The 18409-nt window shown below is 39.8% G+C and overlaps 1 protein-coding gene across 1 annotated transcript in view; it reads left to right on the forward strand.

The window, feature by feature from the left end:
* Positions 1-18409, forward strand: part of MOCOS (molybdenum cofactor sulfurase) — a 205435-nt gene that overhangs the window by 83605 nt on the left and 103421 nt on the right. The window contains exon 4 of the mRNA XM_054285191.1: positions 233-871. Coding sequence (XP_054141166.1) covers positions 233-871 — 639 coding nt within the window. The remainder of the gene's footprint in view (positions 1-232; positions 872-18409) is intronic.

The raw sequence follows: 18409 nt of genomic DNA on the forward strand, positions 1-18409 counted from the left end.
CACAGCCACGTTCACTTCAGCACTGAAAAGAGTCTCTTGTGGGCAGAATGATTCAGGCACCCTTGTTGAAGTTTATTGTACTGTTTGGCAAAACTTGTCTACTTCTATTCATATCTGATGTCCGAGTAGAACTTAGGGTGAGGAATGCCAAAATATTTCACATAGCAATAAAAGACAAAAATCACAAAATAAATAGATATTTTTCTTTTTTATTTTTTCTTTTATTTTTCAGAATATTGCAACACTTTCACACTACTGCTGAGGATTACACCATCATTTTCACATCTGGATGCACAGCTGCACTTAAACTGATAGCAGAATCATTCCCTTGGATACCTGAAGGCACAAAGCAGCCCAGCAGTCGATTTTGTTACCTAACTGACAGCCACACATCTGTGGTTGGTATGAGGGGCATAACTGCTTCAATGAATGTCTTGTCTGTTCCAATAAAACCAAAAGACATTTTGGTAGCAAAAAGCAGGTTACCAGCTGAAGAACAAAACTGCACAACACCTCATCTATTCTCTTACCCAGCTCAGAGCAATTTCTCTGGTACTAAATATCCCCTTTCATGGATACAGGACATAAAATCTGGAAGACTCTGCCCCATCAAACTACCAGGGAAATGGTTTGTTCTACTAGATGCAGCCTCATACGTGAGCACTTCTCCATTAGACCTGGGAGTTCACCAAGCTGACTTTATCCCCATCTCATTCTATAAAATCTTTGGATTCCCAACTGGTTTAGGAGCATTATTGGTAAACAACAGGATTGCTCCCCTCTTGAGGAAAACCTATTTCGGAGGTGGAACTGCAGCTGCCTACCTCGCAGGAGAGGATTTTTATTTCCCCAGGAAATCCATAGCAGAAAGGTAAGACTTTGTTTTACAAAACAAATTTTTTGCTTTTGATTTTTTGCTGATATTATTTGCAGTATCATTTGCATTAGACAAATATCTCTGGCTTGGCATATGCACTGGGCTATGATGCATGTTCTTTTTATGCAGTTGGATAGGTATCTCACATCTGACTCGGTTTGTCTTATTATTCTTTTTTCTTAGCTAAAGAACATCATCTGAAATATCTACCTTCCTTTCCTGATCTAGTTTGCCAAAACTGCTAAAAATATAAGGCTTCATTCTGTGACATTTTAGGCTTCATTCGGTGACAAAAAGGTCAATCCATGCATTTTTTAATTTGTATTAAAGGTACCTCAGTAGAAACTTGATTGTTTTTGAAACTCCTCACCCAAAGCAGCCAGAGCAAGGTTGATAACACAGTGTAACTACCCTCAGTGAAATTGCAAAGTTAGCTCTGTGTATTTCACTGGAAATAGCACTGCAGTGCTTTACCTTCAAGACAAGCTTTATCAGAATAACAAGTTCTGTAAAATACATTACCTACAACGAATACTTGCAGTGCTCTTATTCCATGGCTGAGGTTCTGAAGTAGCTCTGAAACTCTCCTACAGAAAATAGAGAACACCTAAGGAAGGTCAAACATATACACAGAAGAAAATGCAGGGCAATAAGGTAAGCTTCACCTTAAGTTCCTGAACACACTGAAGTAAGATAAGCTTCAACAGTTCCTGAACACACTGAAGTGCCACTCTTAGTGATGCTTGGTCCCTCTGCCCCTCTCCTTCATGTCAGCAACAACTTGCAGTTAAGGGTCTTTCTTCCTGTCTCACATCTGCACAAAGGAAATGCTAGAGATCAGTATTTCATCACAGGATCATAGAACAGTTTGTGTTGGAAGGGACCTTAAAGATTGTCTAGTTCCATGCCCCCTGCTGTGGGCCCAGACACCTTCCACTAGACCAGATTACTCAGAGGCCCCTCCAGCCTGGCCTTGAACACTTGCAGGGATGAGGCATCGAGGAACCTCTCTGGGCAACCTTTTCCACTGCCTCACTACTCTCAGAGTAAAAAAATTCTTCCTCATATCTGATCTAAACCTTCCCCCTTTCCATTTGAATTTCCCTTTGTCCTGTCAGTATACACCCTTGTAAAAAGTCTCTCTCCAGTTCTCTTGTAGGCCTCCTTCAGGTAAGGGAGACTGCTGTAAGGTCTTCCCTGAACCTTCTCTTTTCCATGCTGAACAACCCCAGCTCTCTCAGCCTGTCTTTGTAAGAGAAGTACTCCAGTCCTCTGAGCATTTTCATGACCCTCTTCTGGACTCACTCAAACAGATCCATTTCCTTTCTATGTTGCATGCCTCAGAGCTGGATGCAGCATTCCGGGCGGGAGGGGTCTCATGAGAGCAGAGCAGAGGGGCAGTATCCCTTTCTCAATCTACTGGCCACACTGCTCTGGATGAATCCCAGGACATGGCTGTCTTTCTGGGCTGCCAGCACACTCATTGCTGGTTCATGTTGATCTTCTCATCAATCAACACATCCAGGTCCTTCTCCCCAGGGCTGATATCAGTTCATTCTCCACCCAGCCTGTATTTGTGTCTGGGACTAGCTGAACTGTGTGCAGGACCTTTTACATGACATTGTTGAGATTTATGATATTCACACAGGTCCACCTCTCAAGCCTGCCAAGGGCCCTCTGGCATCCCTTCCCTCCAGTGTGTCAGCTGCACCACACAGCTTGGTGACATTGGCAAACTTGCTGAGGCTGCACTCAATTCCACTGCCTACATCCTGACAAAGATGGGGAACAGTGCCAGTCTTCTTATCAACCCCTGAGGAATACCTCTTTTCATTGATTTCCACTTGGACATCGAGCTATTGGTGGCAGCTCTTTGCATGTCATCACCCATCCACTCATCCTCATCACCCATCCACTCATCCTCATCACCCATCCATCCACTCATCCACTGGGGGCTCCATCTGTCAAACCCATGCCTGTTCAGTTTAGGAGCAAGAGTGTCGTGCAAGACAGTGTCAAGTGCTTTCCACAAGTCCAGGTAGACGATGTCACTTGCTCGTCCCTTATCCACCAAAGCTGTAGCACCATCGTAATAGGCCACCAAAAATGTTGGACATGATTTGCCCTTGGTGAATCCATGTTGGCTGGCAGAAATCACCTTCTTATTTAACTTGGGCCTTAGCATAATTTCCAGTGTGATTGCTCCATGTTCTGGCTGGGCACCAAGGTGAGACAAACCAACATGTAGCTCCCCAGGTATTCCTTTCCTCCCTTTTTAAAAGTGGGGGTTCCAGTCACTGGGAACTTCACCTGGCTGCCATGACTTCTCAAATACAATGGAAAGTGGCTTAGCCACTTCATCCACCAGTTCCTTCAGGACCCACAGATGCATCTCATCAGATGCCATGAACTTGGTCACCTTCAGATTCCTTGGATGGTCTCAAATCTGTTATTTTCCTACAGTTTTCCTCATTTCTCCAGTTCTTGCCTTTTCATTCTGTAGCTTGGGCAGTGTGGCTGGAGCACTTGCCAGTCAAGACAGAGGCAAAAAAGTCGTTGAATAAAAGCCTTCACCATATCCTGGGTAACCAGGTGTCCTGATCCCTTCTGGAGAGAGCCCACATTCTTCCTTTTACTACTAATGTACAGTTTTTCTTGTTTCCTCTGATGTCCCTGTCACAATGTGTTTCTCTCAGGGCTCTACCTTTCCTAGCCTGATGTCTAGCGGCTAAGACAACCCCTGTGTATTCCTTCCAGGTTACCTGTTTTTGCTTCCACCCCCTGCAGGCTTCCTTTCGGTGTTTTTGTTTGTTCAGAGGCTCCTTGTTATCCATGCAGGCCTCCTGGCATTTTTGCCTGACTTCCTCTTTATTAAGATGCATCATTCCAAGCTTGGAATAGATGACCCTTGAATCTTAACCAGCTCTCTTGCCTCACTCTTCCTGCCAGGGCTTTATCCCACAGTATTCTAACAAATATGATATATATTTTGATAAATAGATACACATAAAATCATAGCCTTTGGGAAAGGCTAGAGGTGAATAGAGGAAGTGGTAAAAAAAGGCCTTCATTCCTTTCAGTTGTTTATGGATGTGTATTCAGAAGCACGATGCCCTGCATCTCCCATGATGTGAATATCTGACCTTTCACTGTGTGCAAAATGATGCTTCATGTATTGCACCTCTTCTGGTGAATGCTGCTGGGGGCTCTGGTTCTGGACTGGTAAATGCAGAGGCTGGCTGCATTCATCTGGCTCTTGCTAGATGAGACCATGCATTATTTCTGAATTGGATGTTGGTACAGTGAATGTCCAGTTAATCTTTTAATATAGAAATAAAAAGAACAGGGAAACATTGCCATTCAGACCTCTGTTTCTGACTTTTCAAACCAAAAAAGGCTTTGAAGCACAACTCTCACTGAAATTCAGGATAACAGGGCGTAGAAATCATGGGATCCCAGGGTGCTCCTGCATCATCTGCGAGCCAAGGATAAAACTCCCTTTAATTTCACCTGGGCAGGCTCTAGTTTCCAAGCAGCTTTTCTAGAGGTAATTGATACATGACTCCTGAGACTGCATAGCAGATGAAAACATCTGAAATCTATTTTAGATCTCAGTTGTGCTTTTATACTTTCTCTAATTAGGAAGGGAAAGGTGTAAGGGAACCTGGAGGGGTACTCTATTTCTGTATCTTTTTCAAGAGTTTTCAAAAGTTGACTAATTATAAATCTTTCATGTATCTGTGGCGCCCACTGTTTCAGGGGCTTTTTTACTGAGTTCAGAAGAAGGGCCTGCTTTACCCGTCTTCTACTTCAGAGTTAGAAACAAAGGAAATTGGCTTCTACGTCTGGATACACAATATGTAATCTTTGGTATGAGGTATTAAAACTAAAATAATCAAAACTGACAGCTGGATACTAGCTCCCATTAAACACCAAAGTGTCATGCAGACAGTCTAAGTCATTGTTCATAGGTCAATATTTATACTTGGCATCATCTGTTCCTTTGGTTGTTATTTGAAAAGCCAATATTTAGAAGTTCATGTTTAGGGCATTACTGATGCAGTCCATAACTGTGAAGACTTAAAGTTCTGCCTGGGGAAGCTTGATGTTTTCAAATGTAGTTCAGGAATGAGGACAACTTTCTTGAAGAGTAAAAACAACGTGTGGCATTGTTCTCAATCAATGTGATTCAAGCTATATCACCTTTTTCTTTTTCTTTTTTTTTTTTTTTTTCTCTTAGCTGCTATGGATTTTGCTTTGTTGTGTTTTCCCAATAATGAAATACAGGCAGAGCAGTTAGGAACAGAACTACTACACTTCAAATGAAATGCCAGGTCACCATAGCCAGAGTTAATATGATTATCTTATCTGTGGGCCACATTTCCATTTCTTTGCTAGTGACTGAAACACTTGGGTCATTATTTGTCACATGAACAGCAGCTCTAGTCAGGTTTTATCCCTGCCATTTTGCAGTAAGGAACCTCTGTCCTTGTAGGCATCCAAACCCAACTGGCAAAAGCCCTGAGCAACCTGCTCCAGCTGGACATGCTTTATGCCGGAGGTTGGATTTGAGATTCCCAAGGGTCCTTTCCAGCCTCTGTGCTTCTGTGATTGATTTTATGCAACTCTCCCAAGCTCCATCTGAATTGTCTCTTCAGAGGTGTCTTTGTAATTCCAAAAGGTTTTATTTTTAATTTTCTTCTTTTTTAAAAATGCTTTTTTACATTGTGTGATTAGTATTTGGCTTGAATACACTAAAACATGTCATTTCATGTGGCAATTCATAAGAAAACTTGAACTCTAGCAAATGTCATTGGAAAAGGGGATTTGAATATATGTGTCTGAGTGCCACTAGCAGAAGGTATTCCCCATTCACACATAATCCAAGAGCAGTGTACTAAGAAAATATCTTTTTCTAAGTCAAGGTGAAACATAAATGGAAACATGTAAGAGGATACAGTTTATCCATCTTTCCATCCCGGGACTGTCAAAATGGTTACCATTTTTCTTAATAGACACAGCTTTTGCTAGGACACAGCTAGTCCTGCTATGTAAATTAATGTAACACAGTCTCTTTTACATTTCTTTAATACCCTTAAATCACTTCCATGTTTTTCCATTTCGTGTCAGTAGCCAATCTTCCCATCTCAACTTTTAAAATCATGTTTATTGTATTTTCATCCTTGTATCAAACAGCTTGACAAATTACTATTATCATTCACAAATCTAGCCTCATTTCCCTTTTTTTTCTGCACAGCATGAGATAATAAAATAATATGATTATGGATAGCAAGAATTCAGCGATAAAATATTCATCATCTGCCCTATATTTCTTTTGTATCTGGGAGTGCTATTCAGAATCTGATCATCCTGGAATTTATGACTAAAGGAAAAGGAGCTATTGTGTTATCTGTAAATTGGGTATCTGCATCTGAGTCTAGCAGTGTGAAATATCTAGAGCATTAGGTGTTGTATGTTGTTCATTTCCAAATTCACTTTCAAAACTTTGGAAATCCAGATGACACATCTTTGTCCCTGACAAGTTTTAGTGACTCTCACCTCTGCTGCTTGAATAATTTAACAATCCCAAAGCAGCACCCACACTTTTGTAGTCTATTATGCATTGCACTTAGCCCCAGCAGGTTTCTTTATTCTTGATGCTGTGGCTAGAGATCTCTGGGACAACTCTGTGCATGCTTATGTAGTGTATACTGACATGGTTTTGGTCCTCAGTTGCATTCTGGGTTTGTGTGTGCTGAAGAGAAGGGAAGGAAGCAAGGAATGGAAAATAGAGGCAGAAAGCTAGGGATGAAAACTAGGGTCCCAAGAGCTGGAGCTAAGACAAAATCCTGAGGCTGGGTGGTGGGTATGAAGCAGCTTGAGAATCCTTTGTCAAATAAAGCTGATCTGCCTGAAGCAATCTCTTTAGCATGATTGTTTCTGTCAGCCTAGAAAGAAAGAATATACTGATGGGTGCTGGCTTATTCCACCAAAGCTCTTCATAGTGCTGAGAAATCACCGAGGGCCTGGACTGTGCTGAGAAGAGCACAGTCTTTGTGTGCAAGCTCACCTTGTAGTCTGGCACATGCTCATTGGTTCCCCACATGAGAACTCTGGCCATCTGCCCATGATTACTTTAATGCGGTAAGTGGACTGAAGTATCACCCTGTCAGTAATACATTTTGTTTAAGCATTTTGCTATGCTGCTTCTGCATTTTGTTATGTTTAGAGATCTCCAACCAGATCCACTTATGGGAGAATTTCCAGGGCCACTTATGGGAGAATTTCCTGAACAAGCACCCTTTCAAATAGCAGTGATGGATTTCAGATTAGATACTTCGGAAGCAACAGGAACTTCATCTAATTTTTAACGGGTGTTTGCACCATGAGAATGGCTTCTGCACCTGGCAGACCTGTTGCAGCTCCTAATAGGGACTTGTAACAGGGATCAAGACAGTGAACAAGTCTTTTCCTTCCTCTCAGCTCCCACTGCCACCCTGTCCTGCAGAGATGAGAGGTCAGAGGTCATTGAGAAGAATTACATAGCACTCTCACTCAGCTGCTCCCTGTATCTGAAAGGCAAAGTCCTTTCATTTAACTGATAGAAATTAATTCTGACAACTTTTATAACTATTTTTCAAGACAAGAGCTGTGGAAAAATAAAAGGGTAACTGTAAGAAGGTTCAACTAACCAGTTACTCTTTCCCTTCTCTGCTGAAATGTTAAGTATCTGCTGGCAAGCTTCATGCAGTCTGTTTTGTTACCTCTCAGGACATCCAAAGTGGCAGGTGACATTTGCTGTGTTTTTCTGCCAGCCATCACTGCAGCCAGCCAAATTCTTCAGTATTTGATGCAAAGGGAAGTTTTGCTCATTTTTTTTTTACTCCAAGTCCCACCATTAAGAAGGCATCCATGTATCATTTTGCAGTCTAATCCTCTGGATGATTTTTTTCAATACTGAAGTTGTTTCATTCCCCAGTGTAGTCAGAATAAACTGAAAATTCTACATCAATGACCCAAATGCTATCCTGAGGAAATTACTTTTGATCTTGATTCACCATGGGATTCACCTTAAATATGCTGAATCTGGGATAAACTGAAAGCAGTGCACCTGATAAATGCTTGTAGAGCACAAGCAGTCACTTGAAAACATGTTTTTTGACTTGGATTAGTGGATAATCACCCAAACAGAAGCAATAATATAGGTAAAACTTTGAAGAGGCAATAGAGTTGGCAGAGGTGGCTTCTGTTATACAGCCAGCCCCACCTCTATTCATTTGCACACTTCTGGAGTGTCCAAATGCCAGGGTGCTATCTACAGTGTGGAAACAATACAGGAGGTGTTTTCCTCAGGCAGGGGAAGTCGTGGATCTTGCATGCTTTTTAGAAATGTTCAGCATAATGAAATCAATAAAACCCAGAAATACAAAGAATTTTTTAACTGTACTATAGATTCTCTTACTTGGAAGTAGGCTGATCTAACTAGCCATGTTTCATCTTTTGTTTTGCAAGTGCCATTGAAAGCCAATAGAAATCATGGGCCCAGTGTAGCCACATGCCTACCACAGAGAGGCACATGTAAATCACAGCAAGCACCAATCTGTATTGTTGGGAAACTCCATCCCACTGTATGAATAGAAACCAAATTACTCATTTATGAAATAAACCTTATAAACTGCTAGAGAGATACAGCACATTCATTTTTTAAAAAGAAAAATGTGGTGCTCATTGTAAAATGCATTTTTCTTAAAATATAAAGTGTTTTGGGATGATAGCAAGGAAGAACGGAATTGTGGTCTCTATCAGAATTTGATTTTGCCTTTGATCAAATACAGTAAAAATTTTGCTTGAACCAGGATGTATCTTTGAAGTCATTGTGGCTAACAAAGTGACATAACATAGTTTTACCCTATGGAGTTCTTCTGCTCCTATTTAGAATCAAACCTTTTCCCTAATACTTCTCTAAAAGGCTTTGTAAATTTCTAGCACCAGCTATTGTGACTTTACAGAATTGGTTTTCTACTCATAAATTTATGGCACATTTTTAATTATGCTTTGTAGATTTTACATTTGTGATTAATTAGCCTGTTTGATATATGAGTATATATAATGATAACTTGTTTGGCACAAAAAAATCACATTTTTTTCTTTGCCATTTGTACTGTGTACTTAAAATGTCGCAATGCTGGATGTAAAAGGGTGAGACTGGCTTTTTGACCCAGACAGTATTTACAATATACAAGTTGTATTTAATTAATGTTAAGGGATTGATTTACTTCAAAGTGCAGGAATTAAAGCTTTTTCTCTCTCTCTTTACCTCAGGCAGTTCTTAGTAACAGGAATTGCTGTAAATACTCCATGGTATAGTATATAATTAGTATAATGCTCTTTATTTGACTCCTGAAGTCTCAGAGACAAAAGCATGAGCTAAGGCAGACATATGGAAGAGCTGTAACTGCTATCAGGGGGTCAATTTAGATATTTAACATTATTTTAACCTAGTTTTTATGTGCCCTGAATCCTCTGGCATCTGTGTGTGTGCACTTAAATACTTTCCAAGGCAATGCTGAAATTGTTCTGAATTGGCTGCTGAAACTTTTTTGGTTTCTTTGGAGTGAGTTAGGTCTCATTTTAAATGGCGCAGCCTGAGATGTGCAGAAACCACCAGGTCTGGGCAGCAGCATGTGCCTGCCCACAGGTCTGCTCCTGCACAGAGCGTGTCCCTGGACTTCTTCAGAACCTCCCAAACAGGAAGGCAGGAAGGAATCCTTCTCAAATCTTTCCTCCTATCCCAGGAAAGCCTTATTTTTTTTCTCTTAGTTTTTGAGGAGAACAGGGAAGGAAGAATGGTTTTCATGTGTGTGTGGGGTGTGTGTGTGGGGGTTGTGTGTGTGTGTGTGCGCATTTTTCCATGTTCCTTCCTAAGGAGGAAGGTCATCAGGGCAAGAAATGACTATGACAAAGTGTCTATATCTTCTATTTTACAACTTTATAAAACATGAGATAATGTGGGCAGGAGAAAGGTGTGAGCTAATAGAAATAACAACAAGCAGAATGGACATGGAAAAAATGGAGGAAAAGTTGAAGCAATGTGTCTGTAAGGGTGCCAGCCCCAAGCCCCAGGTTTGGTGATGTGATGTTGCTGCTGCGAGGGTGGCAGCTCTGCATGAGGAGAGGCAAATCTGCCCTGGGAACTGACCCATCCACATGAGAGGCTCTTTCAGGCAGGAATGGTGAGGGCTTGGCATGTTAGGAGCAGATGGGGAAATCCAAGAAATGCAGCTCAATGTCTCTGTCTTCTCATGCATCTCTGACCCACAGATGAGTGGTGTTGGCCTGTTGGAAGCTGTCATGAGTTTTGGATGAGGGCCTTTCCCTTCAGCATGTGCCAAAGCTCCTGGCATGTCTTCTGCATGGATACTGCCATCATGGGCTTCCAAGAAGCCATTGTAATCTGTGGTTTCCTAGATTTTCTGTTTTGATGAGTAAATGAGTCCAAACTGCAGGATCCTGCTGTGCATGGCTGCCGTGCCATCCAGTCCTTCTGCCAGCAGGGTGGACTTTGTGCTGCAGAATAGGACACCCGGGGCCACATGGGGATTCAAGACTCACACATGCATGCTCACAGCTGTGAAGATTAATTTCCCACTCTGTGTAGTTTAATTTCCCACTCGTGGATGAGAGCTGAATGCCACATGGCCCTCTCAGTGTCCAGGTAGAGCCATGTAACCAAGACTGTGAGCCCCACACCAATCCATTTGCTAGGTCTGATGGTGAGCTGTGCCTTTGCAAGTGCATCCCTGTGACAGACCAGGGGTGCCTCTCCAGAGACACACACCCCAGGAGCAAGGTTGTCTGGCTGCACAAACTCTTCATTTTGAACCTTCTTGGTTTCAACAGTTGTGTCATTTTTCAGTTGAAACAACTCTTAGACTTAGGAGATAGTGCTGTGTTGGGTTTTAAAAAGAGTAATGCACAGCAGTGAAAATTGTGGGGAGGAGAATCTCTTCTCCAATTCAAAAAAGCACTGAAGCTTATTTATTTCAGTCAGTCTCTGGTTCAAAAACTTCTTGAGCTTTAGCAGAGGCGTCAGCTTATACTTTAAGTCAAATAAGTTTATACTAATTGCATTGGTGTATTTCTGTATTGATCCTTTTAGAATCAAAACTTTTAAGAAATACTTATATTCTCCCTTCTCACAGCAATTCCTGTCCCCATACTACTTGTATGGATTTAGTTTATTTTTTTTTTGTGTGTGGACAGTAGGCAGAGGAAGGCATGGTAAAGTGCCTGGCATTTAAAATCCCTGACTGAATGCCTTCCAAATTTAGTTTTTCCAAAATGGGATGGGACAAGGTAGTTTCCTTTAACATTTTGTCCTTGATGGAAATAATCATTGCATAATGAAGAAGTATGCTCCTCTAATAGAAACTGCTGCTAAGGTTATGTCAAGAAATGCCTGACCATGAATGACGAAACATTTCCTCTACTATAATGTACTAATACATTGTAATGTCGTGAATTGATGTTAATCATTCTTGCTTACTTTTATTTGCCCATTTCTTGCTTGCCCAGCAGGAAAGGACTAAAAATCAGTGGGTTTCAGCGTGATGTGCATGGATCCCTTGAGATCCATGAACTCACTGTAAAGGCTCCAGCAAAGGAAACTGAGACGCCTCCATGTGATGTGGCATATCATGTGGCAATTGCAGATTTGACCTTTTGAAAGAGATCTTCTCCTTCACTGATATTTTTCTAGTTTGGTGACTTTCTTCCCCTCATAATCATGCTTCTAAAATCTTTTTTTGGAATGGTATTCATAATCAGACTTATTCTTGTCAGTATCAGCAGAGGAATCTTATCATTTAAGAAAAGGATATGTTTTTCTAGTCTAAACAACATCAGAATGCAAGAGAGCAAGCTGAAATGCCATGAAGATTTGTCTGTTCATAGCAAAAACCCTACAGAACTATCTTAATTTTAGTACTCAGAGTATGTGGCTTCTTATTTGATACCCATATTGTTTTATATTTTATTTATAGCTAAGCTACAGGGTGCCACTTTTTTAAAAAAGCTTAGTGTTCACTACCTTCCTAGTGGTAAAAAAGAGATATGTAGAAACAGAGTAGTTTACATATTTAGATGACACCACTCAACCTAATATTTGAAGATTACAAGTGCAAGCATGGTCTAGGTTCTTTTTTTTCATCTTCTTACTAGTCAAATATATGCAAGAGTGCATCTGGCTGTTGTGCTCTTGGGAACCCACAAAAGAAACATCTACAGGCTTCTCAAACAGATTTAATTGAGAAGAAAAAGGAAAATATTGATGCCCTTGAGAAAAAGGAATTTTACAGTCTTCCTTAACTTTCACATATAAGCAACGGTTTCCAAAAATGGAAATACACAGATTTGATTAAACACTTGGCTGTCACATTAGTGTCTGTTCATGTTCAATTAAAAAATTCAGAGGGATTCTCTAGCATTATAATAATCTATGTTTTAATATCTATGCATTTATATTATCAAGTAACATCTGCTATGGCTTAATAACTGTGTCAAATGATTGTAACAGCTTTATTTTTAGTGAATTTAATGATAAAAAGTTTTAAAGTTACAGCAGGGAAAGTATTTATGCTGAAAGGATTGTATCTCCTATTTCATACTTTATGGCAGACATTTTACCATTATGTTGTCAGTTGTACTCTGAAGTGGCCCTTTCTTTTTTTTTTTTTAATTGTTGCTGATGCCAACAGTCTTTAAGTTCAGCGATATAGATTGGATGGATTTTCTCCATAACATTCACTTCTAAAAAGTGGTTTGTATGAATGTGACTCTTCTTATCACTCATTTTGGCTTTATATTAGAAGTGTCTTGATTGATCTTAAGTTAGCTACACTAATATATGTCCAGTTTAAGTGGGAAAAATGGTGTGATGATTTTGTCACTGACAGATCTGGCAAAGTCTGTCCTCTTAAGCAAATCAATAAATTGATGCCAAGTAACAGGAACCCAGTTAACTCTTCCTAGAAAATAGAGTATGTTTTTTGAGTTTTCTACTGTCAGTATATGAATGAAGGCAAGTGCTTTGAAGTTTCCATCCATATTAAAAAAGGGTGTTGTTCATGTCATATCATATTTAGGTCTTGGGTTTTCTGTATATACATTTTTCTGTGTTTTATCATAACGGGTTAGTTTAGAAGGACAGTTTCAAGATAAATAGCCATTGTTAGCCCTAGATTTTTTGACTTTGTCTTGAGAAAGATAAATTATAAACCTTGCACGAGCTTTTATCCAGTTAAGTAAAGCATGTGTATACATATAAGATATCAAGAATCACAGACTATGCTGAGTTGAAAGAGACTCACAAGAATGATCAAGTCCGTCTCCTGATCCTGTGACGTATTCTTGAGAGCATTGTTCAAATGCTTTTTGAACTCTCTCAGCCTTGGTGCTGTGACCACTTCCCTGGGGAGACTGTTCCAGTGCCCAGCCACCCTCTGGGTGAAGAACTTTTTACTAATATCCAACCTAAACCTTCCCAGACACAACTTCAGGCCATTCCCTCAGGTTCTGTCACTGGTCACCGCAGAGATCAGTGTCTGCCCCTCCTCTTCCCCTCATGAGGAATTTGTAACCATGATGAGGTCTCTCCGCAGTCTCCTTCAAGTGACCTCAAACCAAATGACCTCAGCCACTCCTCATTTGTCTTCCTCTCAAGGCCCTTCACCGTCTTTGTTGCCCTCTTTTGGATGGTCTCAAAAGCCTAATATCTTTTTAATATTTTTTTACCCAAAACTGCATTCAGAATTCAGTGTGAGGCTGCCCCAGTGCAGAGCAGAGCAGGACAATCCCCTCCCTTGCCTGGTGGGTGATGCTGTGCCTGACACACTCCAGACATGCTTGGCCCTCAGCTGCCAGTTCACTGCTGACTCATGGTCAATTTGCCATTGATCAGAACCCCCAGGTCCCTTTCCATGGCACTGCTTCCCAGCATCTCCTTCCCCAGTCTGTCTGTACATCCGCAGTTGTCCCATGTCCAGTGTAGAATCTAGCACTTTCCTGGATTTTTTGACTTCATACAGTTGGTGATTTTCCAGTCCTCTGAGTTGCTGAGATCTCTCTGCAGGGCCTTCCTGCCTTCATGGGAGTCAACAGCTCCTTCCAATTTTGTGTCATCTCTCAACTTGCTTAGTATCCCTTCCAGTCCTTCGTCCAAGTAACTTATAAAGATATTGAAGGGAACAGGGCCTAAAACAGAGCCCTGCACAACCCATCCTTCACTGCCAAATACCTGTGTGTAGACATCAAGTTATCTCTAATAATTTTAATGATAAACATTTGTAACATTTTTCTAGTATAATTCAAATCCCCTCTCTGTGTGGCAAAAATCTTTCAAAATAAGGTTTTACACATCAGATATGTTAGTATGGCTCTTTGCTAGGACAGTACATGTAGCCCCAGAAAGGTTGTGCCCTGTTGTGCTAAAAGCCCAGGAAGAGCCTTTGCTGGCATTCAAAAACATGACACAGTCAGTGTGAATAGCATAAGCTGTCTGGGAGAAGTGACAGAACTGCTGTGTGCAGACCTGTTGACCCAATTCAACAAGAGACCTCTAGTTACATTTCTTATGCCAAATTTAATCAATTTCAATCAAGTGAATAGATTTTTTAAAAGTACATGGATCTCAGCAATTCTCTATCTAGACATTTCTAGATGATTTTCCTCGGCAGATTGCTGCAGAATTGTTGATGAACAGAAATATCACCTCTCTAGCTCTTCATAGGAATTGCAGTCCTGGCATTTAATGTGGTGTTTAAATTAGGACAAAAATAAGCAGGACCATGCATCTGATTTTTCTGAAGAATTTGTCATTTTAAGTATATGAGTATATATATATATATATATATATATATCTAAGGGCATACATAACCCAAAACTATAGTAAACTCACCAGTAGACAAATAACCATGGGAAACTGTGACTGCATATGAGTTTACATTCTACATGTAAAAAGTTCATGCAGCTGTAACTCTTCTTGTTCTCTGATACCAACTGGTGGGATTTATAATGAGTTTTACACACAGAAGTGCAAGGTGCAATTTTAAATTTTAGTGGAGGCTAGATGCTGTGGTGTTGCTAAGCAAAACTTGGTAAGGGACATGGCATGCAAAATGTTTTAAACAATAAGATATAATGAAGCCTGTTTTAGCTTAATAACATGATTTCATTTTCAAGAAGGTTGAGTTCCTTTGTCATTTTCTTGTTTGTATTCTTTATCTTGTGCTGCTTATGTAAGTCCACAGCAGAGCACAGATAAACATTGTGGATGAAACTGCTATAAAATTTTACCTTCAGCCAAAATTTTACCTTCAGTCATGTGTGGACATATGAACGTGTTCAGCTTCCATAAAAAATGTTAATCAAATTGTACTATTCTTCTCTTGCTAAAGGAGAATAGTCTTCAAAATGGTTTGTGTGCCAGTTTGTAGCAGACGTCCTAAATATTTTCTGTAAACAAATTATGATTAAGAAAGATTTTTCTGTAAAGAAATTAAGATTAATGTCCACAGTATAAACCCACCTGCAGGCGGGTCTAAGGAACTGTTGGCTTCATTCATTTGAACTGTACATAGGACTGTAGATATATTAATTTTGTGTTCCCTAAAAATTTCTCTAATACCTTCACGCTGTCAATATTGTCACTAAATCCTACAAGTGATACTATGCACACCTTAGTGGATGTGCACCTCTAAGATGAACTATATGGAATTTTCAGAAACTCAGATTATTTGACAAATCAAACTTAGTGTATAACTAAGGTTGAAGTATAGCAAATATAGGTCTATTTCAGTTTTCCCTGTGCAAGAAAATGTAAATTTACATATACTTCTTTCATGCAGGGTGGATGGAATAAGTTCTCATTTAATCTCTCTTCTAGTCTGATGAACACAAATGCTTGGCAATCAGAACTGTGAGTCAAAGATAAAGATTTCATATCCTAGACTGGTTTATTTAAATTATGGTCCAAAGGTGGGAATGTGAATCTTGAAGCCATTTTGTAGTTAATGAAGCAGTAATGACAACCAAGTAGATCTACCTTCAGCTGTTCAAGTGACTTCAGGAGTATTAGAAATTCATACAATCATAAGAATTCTCAGCAGAACATCTTATTTAAGTAAATTTATCTCTGCTGCTTTCCCAAGCTAACAATTAATAATCCATTAATTTAGCATTTCTGAATTATTTTTTCCTCAGGTACACAAAGAATTTATCAAGGAAAGCCCAATCATCATTAAATATCATATGAGGTTCATTCAGAGACATTTTTTAATCCATAGTGGCCTAGCAAAAGATGTGAAAGCACTTGACAAGCCTGTGAACTTTGCTTTTGTGTGGATGTCCTGAAGGGGGTGGAGGAAGAATATTCACTATACTTATGTCTGCAAATTGCACTAACAATTCATTTTCCAGGCGCAAATGACATGTATGCAAAGGAAAACGATATACATACAAACAAGGAGAGCATGCCACTAGCTTTTTCATGGAACTACTTGCCAAAGAAAGTCTAAGCCATAGGGACTGATGCAGCATATTGCATGACAAGTATTTCTTCCTCCATCTTACATTCAGAACTCATTCTTCTTCCAAGACTACTAGAGAGCCAAGACTGTAGCCAACACTCAGAGTAACAGAGAAGTGGGACCCACCTGTCTCGTGACAGGTTAATTTCTCAATTCCACACGGTTCTGTGCATGAGCCTTGTCTGACATCCTTTGCCTTTGAATTCTGTCTGGCCAAACTGTGTCTGAGGCAGTGACCTGGCAAACAAGGCTGATCAGTGCACCATCAGAGGATGAGCAATAGCTACAATAGTCTCTTCCTAACTATTTTTTATCTTGCTGATTTGCTCTGCCTTGCTGTCAGCGTGTCTCTAGGCTTAACTGTACAGAAGGTAAAAACAGAAGCCAAGTCTCTTCTCACCTTTTCTCTGGGCTATGCTGAGGTACCTGCTGATTATAGCTACAGAATAAAGGTTTGAAAATGTCAGAAGAACTTGATGTTAAAGAAAACATCAGCATATCAACTCTGTAAACTGGTAGTGGTTGATGCTTGATGCTTTTAGGGCTCTTTGTGATCCAGAAAATCTGGGTGGTGCTGCCCTGAGAATAAATAATGTGAATCTTAACTGTATCTGTAATAACAGCTGATTAATCACTTCATTTCAAACTGCTAACTTTCCAGGCATACATTGCTATTTTTTTTAAGCATTAATACAAGATAACTTAAACATTAATGCAGGATTTTTCTTGTGTCTGTTCCGTGTCTATTCTAAAGCTAAATGCATGAAAAATCCTCTAATACAATGTTTTCGTTTAGGGAAAAGGGAAAACCCAAACATTGAACACATCTCTTTCCTTTTCACAAGGAGGAGCAAGTTTTAAGCCTGCTCCTGTGGTTCAGGTAGTGCACAGTGCTGTAATTAGAAGTGTTCAGCCAAATTCTTGCCCCCGAGGCTCCAAGGTCATGAGAGTTGCTGCAGTCACAGTGTCTAAAATGCAAGTGAGGCAAGACTCATGAGTTGAAGTAACCTTATTTATGGGACTAGCCACTACAGCTGGGAAATCTGTTTACCTCTTTCTATAAAACTTGCATTACAAGCTTTAGACACCATTAAATCAGGCAGTGTTTGCTGGTGCTCTACTGAAAGTACACAGACATCACAGACATCCAGATGCTTATCCTCTGCTCCTTGTCCATTTCTCTCTAAGTCAAAACAAGAATTCTAACAATGTTTGATTTCTAGAGAACAGTCTTATTGGAGGGGATGAAATCTGGTTCTTAAATTTAAAAGAAAGAACAGTATAACTACCTTTTTACTGGAACATATAGTTATCAATTGCAACAGAGACTTTATGGCTTTATATACCTCAGTGATTTGACAACCCATGGTGATATAATCGCTATATGCATTACTGATCTGCAGGAAAAAGTAAAGCAATGACAGTACCATTTTTCAGATTTCCATAGGGGAAAATATCTTTGGCATCTGTTTCAGTTTGCAGAAGAAAAAAAGGAAAAATATCCTTTAAAACACTCTTTGCATGACTTAAACTAAATTGCACAGTAAAAGAAAGATAATATCCTTTATAAGATACTGCAGAATAAACCCTAATCCTAAAAGGAAGAAAAAAAAATAGCAGTAGTATTTAGATCTATGATTTTTGAGTTTTTAATTTCCATGTACTTCAATTTTTAGACACCATTTTTCATTCAAAGAAGAACTAAGTTCTGCAACCTCAGGCAACTAAAAATCAGTGAGGCATGGTGTCAATCGTGTTTTCTTTATTTGTTTAATGATGTATATATCTACAGCCCCAATTAGATTTGGAAGCTGAGGTCCCTCCTGGGTCTTCTTGCAGTCTCTCAGCAGATCTGAAAAGACAGTGTTACCTTGTACTATTTCCAGCATTCTGTCTTAATATTTTTATTTCAATTACTTTCCTGATTGCAGGAAAAATATAGTCAATG

Source organism: Melozone crissalis, unplaced genomic scaffold (genome assembly GCF_028551555.1).
Source record: "Melozone crissalis strain CALT ecotype California unplaced genomic scaffold, PUWL_Pcris_2 ptg000042l_1, whole genome shotgun sequence".
Classification (NCBI taxonomy): domain Eukaryota; kingdom Metazoa; phylum Chordata; class Aves; order Passeriformes; family Passerellidae; genus Melozone; species Melozone crissalis.